The 21,186-nt window shown below is 42.1% G+C and overlaps 1 protein-coding gene across 2 annotated transcripts in view; it reads right to left on the minus strand.

Moving 5' to 3' along the window:
• The window catches only part of trub1 (TruB pseudouridine (psi) synthase family member 1), a 59,710-nt gene extending 38,846 nt beyond the window's left edge, over window positions 1-20,864 (minus strand). The window contains exons 1-3 of one of the 2 annotated variants that reach the window (XM_041210527.1): window positions 20,689-20,864; window positions 7,675-7,770; window positions 6,341-6,396 (exon numbers count right to left, since the gene is read on the minus strand). In XM_041210527.1, the coding sequence (XP_041066461.1) occupies window positions 6,341-6,396; window positions 7,675-7,770; window positions 20,689-20,821 (285 nt within the window). In that variant the 5' untranslated portion in view covers window positions 20,822-20,864. The remainder of the gene's footprint in view (window positions 1-6,340; window positions 6,397-7,674; window positions 7,771-20,688) is intronic. The other variant, XM_041210528.1, reaches the window with a different exon arrangement.
• Between the last annotated feature and the right edge of the window lie 322 nt (window positions 20,865-21,186).

Raw genomic sequence — 21,186 nt, forward strand, 5'->3', positions numbered from 1 at the left:
CAGAATTCCCAGCTTCTGACCTGCTCTTGTAGCCACAGTACTTATATGGCTAGCTTAATTAGATTGCTGGTCAATGGTAACCCCCACCCCCCCAGGATGTTGATGGTGGGAAATTCAGTGATGGTATTTGTTGAACATCAAGGGGAAGCAGTTAGATTCTATCACATTGGAGATGGTCATTGCCTGGTACTTGTGTGGCACTAATGTTACTTCTCATTTATCTGCCCAAGCCTGAATGTTGTCTAGACCCTGCTGCATATGAGCTCACACTGCTTCAGTTTCATAGTCATTGTGAATGGTACGGAATATTACGTAATCACCAAAAAACCCCATTTCTGACCTTATGCTGCAGGGAAGATCACTTTGAAGCAGCTGAAGATGTTTGGACCTATGGCATTATCCCGAGGAACTCTTGCAAAGCATTCCTTGCAATTTATAGCTGAATTCTGAGGCAAGGTGGGGCGGTGGGGGGAGGGAGAAAAATATCAGAAGTCTAGCTGCATGAATCATTCAAAATGTTGGCCTAAATATGAAAAACAAAACCAGCACCAAATTTTAGCACTGAAAATGCAGAACTTATGGAAGGGGGAGAAAATTCTCATGGTCTTGGTTTGAAATTTAACGGTGATAATTCTATTTTCTTTTGGTCAACTTATACTCTTGAGAGAGCTAAATTTAAATGTCTATCATCTCCTCCAATATGCTGCAGCATAACATACCAGCCTTTTCGCAAACTAAGCTTACATAGAAATTAAAATTCAAACACACAGTGGCGGAGGTGGGTGGCAAGGTCAAAATGGCTTTCAAAAGCCATCCACAATATGCACTTTCCAGTTCTCCACTCTTTGTGCCTCCCAAGTTCGAGGTCACTGTGACGCATTGTAGTGGCTCTAATACTGCTTCATTATTTCTCAACATCAACACACACCAGGCATCAAATCCCATACTGAGGCAGTGAAGCCCATTTATGTTCTTTTTCCCATTGCTTTCCTTAACAGGACACTCCCTCAATTGCAGTCTTTTATCATGGTTCAGTGGTTAACGCTGAGACAACTATCAGATTGATTTAAGGACAGGCAATGCCAACAGCAAAGATTAATAATAGTTTGATACGTTTGTCCTCTAACCCCGTCTACAGACAAGGGTTCAATTTAAAATGAAGTATGGAATGACATTGATTATATCAGCACAAAACCAAGATACAGTAGCTGGCAGCTGAATAAATGTTGGTCTTTGTGTCTCAAGTTTTGACCTTACAGCAAAGGTTTGCAGCAGTTTTTTAAAAAAAACCATCCAAAAATTACAAAATACGTTAACCCTTCAAGTAAAGAATTTCTGTAATGCATCAAAAAAAACCTAAGCTATACTATACACTTAAGATGAATTCCTTAGAGATTATATTTCCCAATATTATGCCATCTTGATGCATGCTGTAATCTGAATGACTGTTATTTTGCTGAAATTTTCAGAGTACAGATACAGCGTATATTTTCATAGAATGTACACCCCCCACGGCCCCCCTCCCCCAACCCTTCAGCCCAATTCTTGCAATGCTGATGGCAATTTCTTTTTTCCTCCACTGTCCTCAAAGCTTTCAATGATTGAAGATAGGGCTTCTCCTAACAGGTGATTCAAAGCTTCCTCCCTCCCCCATCCAGGGAGCTGCCCTATCACCGTACTCCTTCCAGCAATGGAAAATTAAATTTCACATGCTGCAACGTGCAGAAGACAGGTGTAGTGGAAAGTGGAGTGGGGGGGGGGAAACCATTGCTGCAGACAGTGAAACGATACATATCTATTAATCTAGTGGATGAGTACTCTGTACAAGGCGGACTGCTCCAGGCCTTTCCTTGTCTATCAGGTATGCTTGCATTACAACAAAAGGAAACACATAAGATAGATTAGACAATGCTTTAAGGGTTACATTTGCTGACTGTCTCAGTGCACAGTGAATAGGAGGCAACCGCAGCATGCCTGAACCACAAACACCCGGTACAATGACAAAATGATGTTTCCTCAGGGATGTTTCCTATCCCCCATCCCATGCACACCCCCTCAAAGCATGTATAGCTGAAAAGAGAAAAAGTTACCAGAGGGATACTTTGTGTACAAAGTACGCTACTACCTGAAACTACATACAAGACAACCACCCCTACTTTAACTGTGACATAAATTTCCCATCTCATATACAGGAATTCCATGCTTTCATATTTATGAATAAAACTACTATCCGCACCATATACCCACAAGTCCATGCAGGAAGTATAGTTATACAGATGGTCTTAACTGTTAAGGTGTGGGGTGGACCAAGGGGATGAGCAGCATGGTAGCACGGCACAATGCTCACAAGCATATTACAATTTATTGGCAAGGACTGTTGCATTGGTCTAAAGCAGAGGGTGTTCCAAAAGAGGTTCAGAGAAAAACATACTTTTGTAGTATGGAGTTTCCAAAATTAAAATGGATATGGTAAAAAGTAAGCTGTACAGTGGCTATGGTTATATTGTAGCTGATGAAAAGCAAAATTACTGCAAGTTGATCTATATGTGGCATTATCACTTATATTGATACTAACCTGGTTGGGTATTTTTTTTTAGTGCTTTAGGAAGAAATATGTCAGTATGACCTCACCATTGAGAATGAAGTGCTTGATGACACACAATTTTGGGGTGACTAATGCTGAAGGCAATCCTGTCGATTTACAAAAGATAGCATGGAACATATAACTAGGTTGTGTAGTAGACTAGATGTACTTTGGCCTCAGGAGGCTGGATTTATATTAATTCAAGGCTAAAGAGATGAAAATCTCCACTTTCAAGTAGTCGTAATGAAACAAATTATTCTTGCAGGACACAAGAAAGGCAAGGCTATTAATAGCTTCACAGAATTTTGCTTTTATGAATTTTATGCAGAGAATTTAGCTCTTGCAACGTGATACTCAAAAAAATCCTAATTTTACATTAAGGCTACTAAAACATCCGGTGCTAAAATTAACACTTCAAACAAATTTTAAAAACTTTTTTTCACTCCGTCTCTCTTCTTTTTCACTATTTTCTTTTCCATTTTCATAATTTTAATTTTAATTTTTAACATTTGCATCGTCTCCCTTAAAGATTAAATTTGTCCATTGTTTCAATACTTCTATACATTTTCTCATTCCAGAGTGGAGAGACACAATAAATTCTGCGACTCAACTGGTTGAAAAGCCTGCCTCTAAACCAGAGACATCACAACTCAAGCACCATTAAAAGGATTGACTTATGTTATTAAAATGATTTGTGTTTCAATGGATGTTAGGCACTTTACTAGTTTGAGACAATTCATTGATGGCCCAGGACAGCAGGTTCTGTCATAATTGATTTGTTTTGCTGGCAGCACTCAAAGGATTAACATCATGGTGCACTGGCATTAACGTCTAGCTAACAGTGTATCCACTCAAAACAAAAACAGAATTACCTGGAAAAACTCAGCAGGTCTGGCAGCATCGGCGGAGAAGAAAAGAGTTGACATTTCGAGTCCTCATGACCCTTCGACAGATTCTGTCGAAGGGTCATGAGGACTCGAAACGTCAACTCTTTTCTTCTCCGCCGATGCTGCCAGACCTGCTGAGTTTTTCCAGGTAATTCTGTCTTTGTTTTGGATTTCCAGCATCCGCAGTTTTTTTGTTCTTATCTCTGTGTATCCACTCTAATGGCCTTGGCAATTAACCAGCATGTAAGCTGTTTTCTGTCTTGTACAAAATATAACAGGAGACAACAACTTTGTCAATATTAAAATAATAAGAGTTCTGACTTGTTATAATGATTGTATCAGAGATATTCAGAAACTGGCCAATGGCCCTAGACATTTAAAAAATGTTGCTGCTCAGTGTGCTCTGCCCCTGTAGCATTACATTGGTGTTGAATGCAAACATACCTACTTGACACTGAGTTAATTTACACTTTGCTACCAGAGCCTACTGTTTACTGATCCTAGCATTGGACCTCCTAGTTGCCAGCCTGAACCTTTTTTTTTGTTTAATTCAGTGGTGTTCCCATGCACCTATTGCCCCTGTCCTTTGCTGTTTGACATATATGGAGTACTAGCTTCACTAGGTTGCTGTCTAATTTTTGGATATGCCGAGTGCTGCTCTTCTACACTCTTTGTTCAAACAGGTTTGGGCCCTTGGCTTGATGGTAATGGTAGAGTGCAGAACCTGCTGGCCATGAGGTTACACATTGTGCTGGAATATAATTCTTTGGCTGATGGCCAGTTGATGGATGCCCAGTTTTGAGTCTTCAGATCTGAATCTATCCATTAATCACAATAGTATTACCACACAACATAATGGAGGGATATCCTCAGTGTGAAGACAAGGCGATTAAGTCCCAAGAGCTGTGCTGTAGTCACTCTTACACCATTATTAACAGATGCTTCTGTGACAGATGGATAGGGGAGGACATAGTCAAGGAGGTTTGTCCTTCACGTTGGTCCTCTCACCACCTGTCACAGGCCTAGCCTGACAGCTATGTCCTTTGGGATTAGGCTGATTTGGTCAACAGTAGTGCTACTGAGCCACTTGTGATAATAAGACATTAAAGTTCCTACCCAGAGTACATTCTATCACCTTACCACTCTCAGTTCTTATTCCAAGTGGTGTTCGACATGGTGGAATACTGATTAACCAGCTGAAAAAGGCAGTAGGCAGTAATCAGAGGAAGTTTCCTTGTTCATGTTTGATGGGATGCAACAAGACTACACTATGCAGGGTTTGGAGTCAATGCTGAAGATTGTCAGGGCCTTTACCTTTGGTGGGTCTGTTCTGTCACCAGGACATAGCCAGGAATGATGATGCAGGAGCCTGAGGCATCCTCTGGTAGCTTCATGGTCATCATTACTGGCATTAGCTTTTTAAATCCAGGTTTATTTAGTTAAACAAATTCAAACTCCCCAGCTGCTGTGGTGGGATTTTAACTCACGTCTCTGGATTACTAGTCCAGTAATTTAACTACTCTGATACCATACTCATGCCACTGATGCATTTTGTGTCACCATGCACCTACTCTTTTTGGTATAGTGGGGTGAATGGGGAGAATCAGATGGAAATAAGTGAAAAAGGTAAAATGTAAGAAAGGTTTGACAGTAAAGCAAGGATATCACAGGCCGAAGCAGGGGTTGAGGGAGGAGGGGAGAATAGAACTTAATTTAAGTATGCATGATGTATAGGATGACAAACAATGAAGAAATGGACAAAGGGGAGAATAGGGAAAAGAATGAGGAGAAGAAATATTGGGAGTATAGGGCTGTTATCTACTGCAAATTGTTAATCAGACAATAGAAAAAGACTCAAGGATGTGGGGGGATGCAGGTGAGAGAATGGATAAACACAGGGCACAGAATTACTGGATGAGTTGAGGGGCATAATGAATTTGTGGTTCCATGGAGGGAAATTGACGAGATCAGAAGGGGCAGGCAGCATTAAGAGAACACGCAGGTATTCCAATGAGGCAATGGTTGAAATGACACTAAGACAATCTGACCACATGCATTATTTGGCTTAAAAGTCATCCTGCAACCTCACTCCAAAAGCAATCCTATAACCAAGAGTTGGCATTCCAACCCCCCAACACAGTACCTACCACCCTACTGAATCCTTCCCAAGACTAGCACCTTGCAGACACCATTGGGAAAATTTGGCTTGCATCACTGATGGCTTCCTCCCCATATTACCAAGCACCCAAGGAAGAAAAAAGTACAAGAGAAGTAAAAGAAAGGCAATTGATAAGGTTGATAGAGATGGACAATTAACAATGCAAAAGGAGATCAACAATTAATACAATAAATATCTTTCATCTACACCACACTTCCTGTCAGTTTATAACAGTTTTCCATCACATTTGGCTGAATGATTCAAATCAAACAGCAGCAAATCAAATCTCAGATAAGGTATACATGAAAAGCGATGAAAACTGAGGAAGTAGCAAGGACTTATGAAATTCAAATCAACCTAATGAACAGTCAGAAGAATCTGCCGATGAAGGAAATAAAAAGGTAAATGAGTTAAATCACTCAAAATATATTTTGAAAAAAATTCACATATTTTCTTCTGTGACTCAAAGTTCCATTGTCTAAAGAAGCATTTTAATCAAAAATGTCAAAAATGTAATTGTTTTTTATTTTTTATTTTATATTCTTTGACAGAACGTGGGCATCACTGGCAAGGCCAGAATTTGTTGCCAATCCCGAACTGTCCTCAAGAAGCTGGTGGTGAGCCGCCTTCTTGAACCGCTGCAGTCCACGTGGTGTAGATATGCCCACTGTGCTGTTAGGAATCACCTCCTTATTAAACAATCACACTTACCTTGGAGCAGGACAACATTCCACTGAGCATTTTGGTCCCTTTGCCAATGCCAACCACTGGAGTCAAAGAACAAAGGAAAACAGTAATTATTTTAAAATGTGGAGATAAAAGGAATAACAGCAAATCAGCAATGAAAACAAGAAAGATTGGGAGTGTGGGGCAGCACGCTGATCAAGAAACAGGTCTCAGAGCCATAATGCAGAAAATCTATGAAGCTATCAGCACAGGGCTCAGCTGCTGTAACAGAATGATAAAATATAATCAAAAGAGGTTGTATTATTGCTACATAACTCATTGGTCAGACCTCATCTGGACTCCTCTGTGCAGCTCTGGGAATAATCAAAGGAAATATATTATTGCTATATTGCTCGCAACAAGGTAAAAAAGCAAGAAACAGAAAATTCTGAAATCTGAAATTTAAACCCTGAGGTAAAGCTAAGCATTATATTTTGGGGCTAACCTTTAAAAAGACGATGCCGTGTCAGAATTGAAACAAGTTTGACAAGGATGATTCTGGAATTTAGGGCTGAAGCAGCATTCCCTTTAAGGTATGCAGCAACTGGGAATGTACCACACAGGGAACAGACAGGCCCTTCAAGGTGTGTACATGTGTTAATCTTAAAGGGATTATGCAATGCAACAAGCTGGCTGCATACAGCCAACTGAAGTTAAAGGGGATCATTGGCTCGACGGCATGAAAAAGGTCTCAGGAGTGAACTTGTTTTTTAATAAAGGAAAAAGGAGGATGACATTATCCAAGTCTTTATAATAAATATAGGCCAAATATTTGAACTTAGAAATAGAAAACAATGAGTACAAATATGACTAGTTAGGTGGAGACTGGATGAATGTTTTCTCTTAATTTCAGTTGAATGTCATCTACTGAAGTGGTCCAGCCTATTATCTGTTTAGTAGATTCAAAATCAGTCATACCAGTGGCAAATGAATAATTGCCTGCCCACTTCAACCCAATGCTCCTAAAGGCTTTCTCAGTCACTTTTATATCTGAAATGTCAAAAGTAACAAAATGCTTTAAACTTCAGCAGCTTTTCATTTCTCCATATCTATCAGTGACAGGAGTCATCATCTGGTTGTACAATGAGCTGGCATTCTGCTGCCGTCACCAGCATTTCACCCAAATTAAAATGATGAGCAAAGCAAGCACATATTACCTACAAATTACTGTAATTCCTAATTTGTAATGTGTGTCTTGTTACAAAGACGGAAAAGAAATAAGACAGTGGAGGGTGACAACAAACAGCGCCCAAGAAATCAAATATAAACAGCTAATGTTTATCCATTGCTACAAAGTACCTTTACTCTCCACTTCTTACCAAGCACTCCTGATGCTGCACTATCAAGGGTTCCTCCGTGTCCCAGCTTCAGAACTTGTTTTTTTCTTTTCATTGGATGTTGTTTGATGCCAGCCTCTGTTTGAGCAGGACAATTAAAATGAAAGACTACACATCATGATACAGTTGCGTTTTAAGGCTTTTTGTAAATCTTTTAAAACGTGCTTCGTTCCACCTGTTTGTTGGAATTTTCGTGGTGTCACTGATGCATGACTGTATGTTCGAAGATAGTCTACCATCATCATCTCAACACCAAGAATGAGCATTGAAAAAAAAAATGGTCTTGGTGATGGAGAGGGCATGGGTTCTCCCCAGCCTGCTTATTTGGTCAGCAACTAGTTTAGCCATTTATCATCAGATCTAGCTGGATCACATCAAGCACAACTGGGCCTTATTCTCTCTTGCCAGTCACACTGGAGAGAAAATGTAACACCCAGCTTCTTTATTCCACAGCTAAGCATCTCATTAAATCCCTTTCCCATGTCCCCAGTCACCCTCACCAACTGTGAGATGTTCATGGACTTCTTCACCACTAAAATTGAGATCACCCACTCAGCAGCCTCTGCTGCTTCCCATTCTTTCCTCCCCCTTGCCAACCACAAGCCAAACCTCCAAGGCTCTCCCTAATCTAGCACGGAATCGACGCCTTTCTCTAGTTTCTCTGCCATCTTCCCATATGCCCTCAAAATCTCTCTCAACTCGATTTGTAAAACACTGCATAATTGTATTTACATAAAATAGATCACTTTGCTCCCCTTCCTTTCTTCCTTGTTAGCTGACTTTATAAATGGATTCATTCCTCTCTACAGATAACAACAACCCTTTTGCTTTCAAAATCATCACTATTACTACCCTTCCTAAAAAAAACCCTAGACTCCCCCAGCCTTTGCAAAATTACTGCCCCATCTCCAAACTCCTTTTCCTTCCCAAATAGATTGAACAAGTTGTTACCTCCCAATTATCTGCCCATCTTTCCTTCGGTTCCATGCCTGAATCACTCCAGCCAGAGTGCCAAAATGAGCTTGGCCAACGTTACAAATGACATCATCATCTGTGATTGCCTAGACCGATTCAGAAATTGCTGGTGGTTGCCTCCTTGAACTGTTGCGGTCCATGTGATCTAGGTACATCTAGAGTGCTTTTAGGAAGGGTGAGGGTTCCAGAATTTTGACCAAGCAACAATGCAGGAACAATGATATATTTCCAGTCAGGGTGTTGTGCGACTTGGAGAGGGGCTTGCAGGTGGTGGTGTTCCCATGCATGTGCTGCCCTTGTTCTTCTAGGTGGTAGAAATCACAGGATTGGAAGGTGCTGTCAAAGGAGCCTTGGCAAGTTGCTGCAGTGCATCTTGGAGCTGGTCATTGCCTGGGGCTTGCATAGTGGGAATGTTATTTGCCACTTAATCAGCGAAAGCCTGAATGTCATCCAGGACTGCTTCATTATCTGAGCAGTTACAAATGGCTCTGCACTGTGCAATCATCAGCAAACATCCCCACTTCTGACCATATGTTGGAGAGGTGGTCATTGATGAAGCAGCTGAAGATGGTTGGGCCTAGGACACTACCCTGAAAAACTGCTGCAGCACGTTGGGGCTGAGATGTTAACCTCCAACAACCACAACCATCTTCCTTTGTGCTTGGTATGACTCCACTGGTGCCGAATACTTGATTATCTTCTCTGAGCCTTTGACACTGTCAACTATCATGATTTCTCTCCAACACCCTGCATCAGTTGTCCAGCTCAGTCAAACTTCTCTCACTTGATTCCACTCAACCTATACAATCATAGCCATTGCATCAGCAGTAATGCTTCTGCTTCCTACACCTACATACTGATCTCCAGAATCTCCCAAAAATCTGTCCCAGGCCTCCCTCTTCTTCCTTGCCTACTTGCTGCTTCTTAGTCACACAAACTGAAGATATGGGTTCCACTTGTATGCAGACAATACCCAGTTCTACCTCTGTACCAGCTCTCTTGCCACCCTCTTAAAACCCACTCAAAAATAAGATTTCAGTCACCAAATCTCTTGCCTTTTTACACCTAGTTCAGTCTGATCACACCTCTGTAAAGTTCCTTGGGGTGTCTTTCATTTAAAAGATGCCATTCAATTCAAGTCATTGTTCTCAATCAGGCTATAATATTCCATTACTGAATGAGTATAAAAAAACTTAATTGAGTGCAGGCATTACTGGCAATTAAATTTGGGCTTTGAAAAATTCCATTCCACAACAGTACTAACCTTTCCAATTATGATTATTTGCTTGCTCAAAGATGAATCGGTTGCAATTACCAAGCCAGGAAACTGAACATTTGTAATTGAAGTGTCTGTAAACATTATAAAGCGGAGGTGGATTTTTAAAAAAAATTATTCATTCATGGGATGTGGGTGTCGCTACCTAGGCCAGCATTCATTGCTCATCACTATTTGCCCTTGAGAAGGTGGTGGTGAGCTGCCTTCTTGAACCGCTGCAGTCCATGTGGTGTAGGTACACCCACAGTGCTGTTAGGAAGGGAGTTCCAGTAGTTTGACCCAGCAACAGTGAAGGAACGGCGATATATTTCCAAGTCAAGATGGTGAGTGGCTTGGAGAACTTCCAGGTGGTGGTGGTGTTCCTGTCTATCTGCTGTCCTTGCCCTTTTAAATGGTAGTGGTCGTGGGTTTGGATGGTGCTGCCTAAGGAGCCTTGGCGAGATTCTGCAGCACATCTTGTAGATGGTTACACACTGCTGCTGCCTTGCGTCAGTGGTGGAGAGAGTGAACGTTGAAGGCGGTGGACAGGGTGCCAATCAAGCGGATTGCTTTGTCCTAGATGGTGTCAAGCTTAGAGTGTTGGAGCTGCACTCATCCGGGTAAGTGGAGAGTCAGGACACACTCCTGACTTGTGTCTTGTAGATGGTGGACAGACTTTAGGGAGTCAGAAGGCCAGTTACCACTGCAGGATTCCTGCCTCTGACCCGCTCTTGTAGCCACAGTATCTATACAGCTAGTCCAGTTCAGTTTTTGGTCAGTAGTAACCCCCAGAATGTTGATAATGGGGGCTCAGTGATGGTAACGCCATTGAATGTTGATGGTTAGGTTCTTCTTATTGGAGATGGTCATTGCCTGGCACTTTTGTGGCACAAATGTTACTTGTCAAGCCAAGCTGGAATATTTTCCAGGTCTTGCTGCATTTGGCCATGGACTACTTCTGTATCTGAGGAGTCACGAATGGTGCTGAACATTGTGTAATCATCAGCGAACATCCCCACTTCTGACCTTATGATGGAAGGAAGGTCATTGATGAAGTAGCTGAAGTTGGTTGGGCCTAGAACACTACCTGGAGGAGCTCCTGCCATGATGTCCTGAAATTGAGAAGATTGAGCTCCAACAGCCGCAACCATCTTTTCCTTTGTGCTCAGTATGACTCCAGCCAGCAGTAGGTTTTTCCTGATTCCCACTGGCTCCAGTTTTGCTAGGGCTCCTTGATACCACACTCCGTCAAATGCTGCCTTATTGTCAAGGGCAGTTACTCTCACCTCACTTCTGGAGTTCAGTTCATTTGTCCATATTCGAACCAAGGCTGTAATGAGGTCAGGAGCTGAGTGGCCCTGGCAGCCAAAGGTACTCCTATTTTATATGTGATGTGCTATGTTCAGTGCTGAGCACAGAGTTTGTCTGTTGATTGTCAATTCTGCTCATCTTGATCATCTGTGCTTAGCCAACATTTGTTTTTTCCAGATGCAGCTGGGACTCTATAGTTTACAAGGTCCTTAGTAAATGCATTACTTTTGATGACATCTACCCAAGAAACAGTGAGGCCAAATATAAACATGAGACCTTTAAGCACTACACAGACAAACAGCTTTTTTTAAAAAACAATCATGACCTACATACCATTCCTACATTCTACTGTATTGTCTGATGAAATCACAATCACTTCAATCCATACTAGATGCGCCAGAAAAGGTCAGGATTGGAATAAGGTGGAATGACACTTACCAACATTAAAGTGTTAAGGGTAGTCTGTGCTTAATAGGAAGAGTCATTCCATTTCCAGACCAAGATGTGACTATTTTGCTTTGAAATCAGAGAGCAGGTCCTTGCAATTATGATCCCAGCAATAGCTTCACATTCACTATGGCTTCCAATCCTTTAGATACAATAGCAGCAATGCTAATGTAAAAAAGCCAATTGAGTCTATCAGGGCCAAGTTTGATCTTGCCTTGCTGACATCCACATAATGCACTTCAACAAAATACAGACATAGGAGGCCTTTCAACCCTTTATAGTTCAATCAATACAGGAAACAAGTAGCTCCCCTATCACATCATCTAACTGAAAATTGAATGAATCTAAGGGTTTCAGCTTCACTAGCTTAACATTTCAAGTGTCAATCACCAAGTTCTTCTTGACATTTGCCCTAAATTGTCCTTTCACCAGTCAAACTTTCCTTGTTTCTGTGTTTTAACTTATTTCTACTACTCCAGATTTAATTTTTCTATGGCAAATAATATTTTATCCTCCTTACAGTCCCTTCTTCATCACGTCCTTTCAAGCAACAAGAGCTCCAAGTTCACCAGTTCCTACATAATTCAACCCAGAAATAATCCCCCAATGATACAACAGTTTATTTTGTCTTGGAATACCAAAGCTAGCATAATATTCAAGGAACAATCTCATCAGGGCAATGTACTTTTTTTGCATTTCTACCCTCCAGCTTATATGGTATTTGTGTATGTTAAAGATAAAAAAGTGCACTTATTGGTGATAAGTTAATGATGGTATTCGTGCATTAGAGAAACCAGAATATAGAAGTTTTGCTTGAGATGGGAAACAATAAAGGCAAAAAAAGTCACTTGTCAGAGTGGTGTACAGGCCCCCTAATTGTAACTACACGGTAGAACAGAGTATAAAGGAAGAGACATAATGGCAGGGGGAGGCTGTGGCAAAGTGGTATTTCACTGGACTAGTGTTCCAGAGACCCAGGGTAATGCTCTGGGAATCCGTGTTTGAATCCCACCATGGCTGATGGTGAAATTTAAATTCAATAAAAATCTGGAATTAAAAGTCTGATGATGACCACAAAATTATTGCCAATTGTAGTGAAAACCCACCAGGTTCACTAATGTTGTTTAGGAAGGAAATCTATCATCCTTGCCTGGTCTGGCCTACATGTGACTCCAGACCCACAGCAACGTGGTTGACTCTTAAATGCCCTCTGAATAAGGGCAATTAGGAATGGACAATAAATGCTGGCCTCGCCAGTGACGCCCACATCCCATGAACGAATAAATATGAAAGATAATGGAAGCTTGTCAGAAAGGTACAGTGATAATTATGGGGGATTTTAATCTACAGATAGGTTGAAAAAAATCAGATGGGCAAAGGGACCTGGGATGAGGAGTTTATAGAAGGTTGGAGCCAACTAGGGAGCAGGCTATACCAGATCTGGTACTGTGCAATGAGATAGGATTAATTGATAACCTCAACAAAAACAGAATTACCTGGAAAAACTCAGCGGTCGAAGGGTCATGAGGACTCGAAACGTCAACTCTTTTCTTCTCCGCCGATGCTGCCAGACCTGCTGAGTTTTTCCAGGTAATTCTGTTTTTGTTTTGGATTTCCAGCATCGGCAGTTTTTTTGTTTTTAATTGATAACCTCATTGTGAAGGCACCACTAGGTAGCAGCAAACATAATATGATTGAATTTTACATTCAGTTTGAGGGAGAAAAGAGTGGGTCCGGGACGATATTTTAAACTTAAATAAGGAAAATTATGAGGGCTTGAAAGCAGAGCCAACTAGCAAATGAGGTTAAGGGATAGGTCCATAGGGATGCAATGGCAGACTTTTAAAGGGATGTTTCAGAATACACAGAAGAGATACATTCCAATGAGAAAGAAAACTTCCAGGAAGTTGGGGGGGGGGGTGGTCGTTGGTTAACTAAAAAAGTTAATGACTGTTAAACTTAAAGAAAACACATAATTGCACAAAGATGGGTGGCAGGTCAGAAGGTTGGGCAGAATAATGTGAACATCAAAGATTGGCAAAAAGATTAATTAAGAGGAAAAAATTAGAGTATATGAGATAGCTAGCTGGAAATATAAAGATGGATAGTAAGAGTTTCTATAGAGATTTAAATAAGAAGAGAGTTAAAGTGAGTATTGGTTCTATAGAAAGTAAGTCTGGGGAATTAATAATGGAAAGTAAGGAGATGGCGGTTGATATGATCATGTATTTTGCATCGGTTTTCACTAAAGACGATACAAGTAACATCCCAGAGATAGCTGTAAACCAGGAAATGGAAGGGAGGGAAGAACTGCGGAAAATTACAATCACTGGGGAAGTGGTATTGAGCATATTGTTGAAGCTCCGGGCTGACAAATCCCCAGGTCCTGATGGACTTCATTCTAGGGTCTTGAAAAGTGGCTAGTGAAATAGTTGATGTGTTGGTTTTAATTTTTCAAAATTCCCTAGATTCAGGGAAGGTTCCATTAGAGTGGAAAATAGCAAATGGAACTGCTTTATTCAAAAAGGGAAACAGAAAGCAGGAAACTTGGGGCCAGTTAATTTAACATCTGTCATAGGGAAAATGTTAGAAGCTTTTATTAAAGATGTCATAGCAGAGCACTTACAAAAGTTTAAGGCAATCAGGCAACGTGGTTTTGAGAAAGGGAAATCATGTTTAACCAATTTATTGGACTTCTTTGAAGGAGTCACATGTGCTGTGGATAAAGGAGATCTGGTGAACGTACTGTACTTAGATTTCCAGAAGGCATTTGATAAAGTGCCACATCAAAAGTTACTGTAGAAAATAAAAGTTGATGGTGTAGGGGGTAATATGTTTGCATGGAGAGAAGATTGGCTAGCTAACAAGAAAGAAGGTCTTTTTCTGGTTGGTAGGATGTAATGAGTGGTGTGGCACAGGGATCAGTACTGGGGCCTCAAATTTTTACAAATAACTTGTAAATTACTTGGATGAAGGGACAGGTGGTATGGTTCCTAAATTTGCTGACAGCACAAAGATAGGTAGGATGTAAAGAGGCTATAAAGTGACATAGATAGGTTAAGTGAGTGAGCAAAGGTCTGGCAAATGGGAGTATAATGTGGGCAAAAGTGAAATTGCCCACTTTGGCAGGAAGAATAAAAAAGCATTTAATCTAAATGGTGAGAGATTGCACAGCTGTGAGATTCAGAGGGATCTGGGAGTTCCAGTGCATGAATCACAAAAGGCTAGTATGAAGGCACAGCAAGTAATTCGGAAAGCTAATATGATGTTATCATTTATTGCAAGGGGAAATGAATACAAAAGTAGGGAGGTAGTGCCTCAGTTATACACTGGTGAGGCCACATCTGGAGTACTGCGTACAGTATTGTCTCCTTATTTAAGGAAAGAGATAAATACGTTAGCAGGTTTGGGGAAATTTACTAGGCAAATAGCAGGAATGGGCAGGTTGTCTTTGGAGGAAAGGTTGGACAGGTTAAGCTTGTATCCACTGGAGTTTAGAAGTGTAAGAGGTGACTTGATTGAACCCTTTAAGATCCTGTGGGGTCTTGACAGATTAGATGTGGAGAGGATGTTTCCTCTTGTGGGAGAATCCAGAACTAGGGGTCACAGTTTAAAAATAAGGTGTTGTTCATTTAAGACAGAAATGAGGAGAAATTTTTTTGAAGGTCATGTGTCTTTGGACCTCTCTTCCTCAAAAGGCATTGGAAGCAGGATTTTTGAATATTTTTAAACAGAGCTAGATAGATTCTTGATTAATAAGAGGGTGAAAAGTTATCAGGGGTAGGTGGGAGGCTACAATCAGATCAGCCATGATCTTGTTGAATGGTGGAGCAGGCTTGAAGGGCTGAGTGGTCTACTCCTGCTCCTAGATCGTATGTTATCTAGCCCTTTCACAATGTCCCAAAGCACTTCGCAGCCAATGAACAGAGACAACTTAGAGAAATGTAGCAACCTATTTGCATATAGCGAGGTTCCAAGACTAGCAGAGATAAGTGACAGGATAACCTGTCTTTAGTCATGGCGCTTGAAAGATAAATGCTTGGGGAGGCGATGGTGTAATGGTACTGCCATTGGACTGGTAATCCAGAGACCCAGTGTAATGCTCTGGGGGCCAGATGGTGGATTTTGAATTCAATAAAAATCTGGAATTAAAAATCTAAAGATGACCATGAAACCATTGTCCAGCAATTGTACTGCAGACTTGTGCTTGCCATGCCCCTAGGCAAACTGTTCCAGTACAGCTACAACACTGGCATCTACCCAGCAATACGGAAAACTTCCCAGGTATGTCCTGTGCACAAAAAGCAGGACAAATTCAAACTGGCCAATTACCACACCATCAGTCTACTCTCCATCATCAGTAAAGTAATTGAAGGTGTCATCAACAGTGCTATCTAGCAGCACTTGCTGAGCAATAACCTGTTCACTGATGCTCAGATTGGGTTCTGCCAGGGCCACTCAGCTCCTGGCCTCATTGCAGCCTTGGTTCAAACATGGCAAAAGAGCCAAATTCTAGAGGTGAGGTGAGAGTGTCTGCCCTTGACATCAAGGAGCCCTAGCAAAACTGGAGTCAATGGGAATCAGGAGGAAAACTCTCCGCTGTTTGGAATCATCTAGCACAAAGGAAGGTGGTTATGGTTGTTGGAGGTCAATCATCTCAGCTCCAGGACATCACTGCAGGAGTTCCTCAGGGTAGTGTCCTGGGCCCAACAATCTTTAGCTGCTTCAATGAACTTCCATCATAAGGTCAAAAGTGGGAATCTTCGCTGAAGATTATGCAATCTTCAGCACCATTCGTGACTCCTCAGATACTGAAGCAGTTCAAGTCCAAATGCAGCAAGGCCTCAAAAATATCCAGGCTTGGGCTGACAAATGGCAAGCAACATTCATGCCAGGCAATGACCATCTTCCTTAAGAGAGAATCTAACCATTGCCCCTTGACATTCAATGGCAATACCATCGCTGAATGCCCCACTATCAACATCCTGGGGTTACCATTAAGACTGTGGCTACAAGAGCAGGTCAGAGGCTAGGAACCTTTGTGGCAAGGAGGTCACCTCCTGACTCCCCAAAGCCTGTCCATCATCTACAAAGCACAAATCAGGAGTGTGATGGAATACTCTCCACTTGCCCGGATGAACGTAGCTCCCACAACACTCAAGAAGCTGGGTCAAAATCCTGGAACTCACTACCTAACCTCACTGTGGGTGTATCCACACAACACGGGCTGCAGCAGTTCAAGAAGGCAGCTCAACACCACTTTCTCAGGGGCAATTAGTGATGAGCAATAAATGCTGGCCTAGCCAGCAATGCCCACATCCCATAAATGGATTTTAAGAACTAGCCAGAACATAGCTCCCTTGCTTTTCTTCCAAATCTGTTTAACCTGCATCATTAAAAAAATGATCTAGTCATATAGTTCATTGCTCTTTGTGGGACTGTGCTGAGCGTATTTACTGCACTTCAAATGTACTACACTGACTGCGAAACATTTGATGTCTCTTAGTCATGAAGAGAGTTATAAGTCTAAGTTCTTCGCTTTCTGAATCAAGCAGAGTGTTAGCTCTGAACCAAAATAAGCATAAACTGCCTTGAATTTAAAATTCTCATCTGTGTTCAAATGCCTCCTTGGCCTTGTCCCTACCTATGTCTAATCATGGGAAAATGATGCAATCCGTTATTGAGGTAGCAGCAGGACATTTAGAAAATAATGTCAGGCAGAGTCATACCTGGAAAAACTCAGCAGGTCTGGCAGCATCGGCGGAGAAGAACAAAGTTGACGTTTCGAGTCCTCATGACCCTTCAACAGAATTAAGTAAAAATAGGAGAGGGGTGAAATATAAGCTGGTTTAAGGTGGGGGGATGGTTGTAGGGACAAGCAAGCAGTGATAGGAGCAGATAATCAAAAGATGTCACAGACAAAAGAACAAAGAGGCGTTGAAGGTGATGATATTATCTAAAATAATGTACTAATTAAGAATGGATGGCAGGACAGGTACAGATAGCTCTAGTGGGGGTGGGGAGGCATAAAAGATTTAAAAATAATGGAAATAGGTGGGAAAAGAAAAATCTATATAATTTATTGGAAAAAAACAAAAGGAAGGGGGAAGAAACAGGAAGGGGGTGAGGATGGAGGGGGGAGTTCAAGATCTAAAGTTGTTGAATTCAATATTCAGTCCAGAAGGTTGTAAAGTGCCTAGTCGGAAGATGAGGTGCTGTTCCTCCAGTTTGCGTTGGGCTTCACTGGAACAATGCAGCAAGCCAAGGACAGACATGTGGACAAGAGAGCAGGGTGGAGTGTTAAAATGGCAAGCGACAGGGAGGTTTGGGTCATTCTTGCGGACAGACCGCAGTTGTTCTGCAAAGTGGTCGCCCAGTTTACGTTTGGTTTCTCCAATGTAGAGGAGACCGCATTGGGAGCAACGAATACTAAGTATACTAAGTTGGGGGAAATGCAAGTGAAATGCTGCTTCACTTGAAAGGAGTGTTTAGGCCCTTGGACGGTGAGGAGAGAGGAAATGAAGGGGCAGGTGTTACATCTTTTGCGTGGGCATGGGGAGGTGCCATAGGTGGGGATTGTGGAGTAGGGGGTGATGGAGGAGTGGACCAGGGTGTCCCTCTTCTTTTTGTTTTTTCCAATAATTTATATAGATTTATCTTTTCCCATCTATTTCCATTATTTTTAAATCTTTTATGCACCCCCCCCCCCCACTAGAGCTATACCTTGAGTGCCCTATCATCCAGTCTTAAATAGCGCATTCGTTTAGATAATATCACCAACTTCAACACCTCTGTGTTCTTTTGTCTGTGATTATTGGAAAAAAAAGGAAGAGGGACACCCTGGTCCACTCCTCCATCACCCCCTACTCCTCAACCCCCACTAGAGCTATAACTTGAGTGCCCTACCATCCATTCTTAATTAGCACATTCGTTTAGATAATATCACCAGCTTCAACACCTATGTGTTCTTTTCTTCTTTTGTCTGTGACGTCTTTTGATTATCTGCTCCTATCACTGCTTGCTTGTCCCTACAACCACACCACCCCCTCCACTTCTTTCCTCCCACCCCCAACCTTAAACCAGCTTATATTTCACCCCTCTCCTTGGATTCACCTAGTTCTGTTGAAGGGTCATGAGGACTCGAAACATCAACTCTTTTCTTCTCCGCCGATGCTGCCAGACCTGCTGAGCTTTTCCAGGTAATTCTAAGGTTGCAAAGTACTTAGTCGGAAGATGAGGTGCTGTTCCTCCAGTTTGCGTTGAGCTTCACTGGAGCACTGCAGCAGGCCATGGACGGACATGTGGGCATGAGAGCAGGGTGGTGCATTGAAATGGGAAGCGACAGGGAAGTCTGAGTCATGCTTGCAACAGACCGAAGGTGTTCCGCAAAGCGGTCACCCAGTCTACATTTGGTCTCTCCAATGTAGAGGAGACCGCATTGGGAGCAGCGAATGCAGTAGACTAAATTGAGGGAAGTGCAAGTGAAGAACGACTTCACTTGAAAGGAATGTTTGGGCCCTTGGACGGTGAGGAGGGGGGAAGTAAAGGGCAGGTGTTGCACCTTCTGCGGTTGCATGGGAAGGGGTTGAGATGTAGGGAGTGATGAAGGAGTGGACCAGAGTGTCCCGGAGGGAATGATCCCTGCAGAAAGCCGCTGGGGGGTAAAGGGAAGATGTGTTTGGTGGTGGCATCATGCTGGAGTTGGCGGAAATGGCGGAGGATGATCCTTTGAACACGGAGGCTGGTGAGGTGATAAGTGAAGACAAGGGGGACCCTATCATGGTTCTGGGAGGGAGAGGAAGGTGTGAGGGCAGATGCGCGGGAGATGGGCCGGGCATGATTGAGGGCCCTGTAAACCACCGTGGGTGGAAAACCTCGGTTAAGGAAGAAGGAAGATATGTCAGAGGAACTGTTTTTGAAAGTGGCATCATCAGAACAGATGCAATGGAGGCGAAGGAACTGAGAGAATGGGATGGAGTCCTTACAGGAAGCGGGGTGTGAGGAGCTGTAGTCGACGTAGCTGTGGGAGTCGGTAGGCTTGTAATGAATATTGGTGGACAGTCTATCACCAGAAATTGAGACTGAGAGGATCTTACCTATTTCAATAAGGTCACCTCTCATTTTCCTAAACTACAATGGGTATAGGCCCAACTTGTTCAAGCTTTCTTCATAAGACCCAGGAATGAGTCTAGTGAACCTTCCCTGAATTGCAAGCTCAAGGGGCCGAATGGCCTAATCTTCCTCCTATTTCTTTTTAAGTTATGATCTTATGATCCAACTCCACAATCCTTCATATTGCATAGAAGACACTTTTATTTCCTCACAAGGTACAAAACCTTGCACTTGTCTGCATCTGCCACCATTCTGTCATTTAGATTTTATTAAAATCAAGGTTATTGTGATGATCAAGACTTTGGCCAATTTTAGCCAAAGGTTTGAAACCTACTGCTAATTTGGAATCAGATGAACCAGCTGACCAGGGTCCAATCTGGAATCTTCCCAATTTGCATGGCTCAGCGTCACAGTATTACATCGTATATTTTTACTACCAGTAGCTTACAAATCTAGCGTACCAAAGATAAAATAATGAAAAGTTCAAAAACTCAACAATGCCCCAGTCAAGCTAAGCTGCAGCATCCCCTACACCAGTTCTGTAACAATTTCCAAATATATATGAACTGAGCCTATTCAAAAAAACTCCCCTCGAAAGCAAACCACGCTTTTAAAAAATGGAGCAGGAAATATTTAAATTACTACTGACATACCAGGAGATGGCAAACAGGGCAAATACCCAGCCATGCCAACTCCTGGAATGGAACAACTTGAATTGCACATTTGTTCCACTCCCCACTTTGTAATACGGATTTTACCCCTTGCTGGTCTTCCAGGAAATTTTCTTCCAGACACTAATATGAAATACAAGTTCTGACAGAAATTATTCAAGACTCTTAAATGTGCTTTCGCAATGATGCTTCATTACGCAAACAAAAGCTATAAAACGCATGTACCTTTTAAAAGTTTCGTTTTCAGGAGGTTCAGCACATCTGCTGAAGTGGGGCCTTTCTTTTTGTGAATAGCAAAAAGCCCATTGAGACCCTGCAACTTCTCAGCCAAAACAATGGATCCCGATCCAGCCGCCATGTTGATTCAGAACAAACCCCTTCAGCACCTCAAACACGTGCTCGCTACCGGTTCCCACTGCATTCTGGGACTTGTAGTCTGCCATCGTGAGAATTCAGACACGGTGTCAGCACTGCGCCCCTTGATTGGAGAATTCAGATACAGAGCCAGCAACGCGCCCCGTGATTGGAGAATTCAGACCCCGATTGTAGACTACATGCATCATCCCCCGAACAATGCTCAAGTCAGAGAGATGTGATTAAGGTATTTTTGGTTCTATTATTAAAGAAAAGCACCTACCTTACAATTAAAAATACACAGGGAGAACTGTCAGCATCTGAAAAACAGAAAAATGCAAGCCAACTTTTGTGTTTGAAATGGTCTGC

The sequence above is a fragment of the Carcharodon carcharias genome, chromosome 17 (assembly GCF_017639515.1).
Source record: "Carcharodon carcharias isolate sCarCar2 chromosome 17, sCarCar2.pri, whole genome shotgun sequence".
Lineage (NCBI taxonomy): Eukaryota > Metazoa > Chordata > Chondrichthyes > Lamniformes > Lamnidae > Carcharodon > Carcharodon carcharias.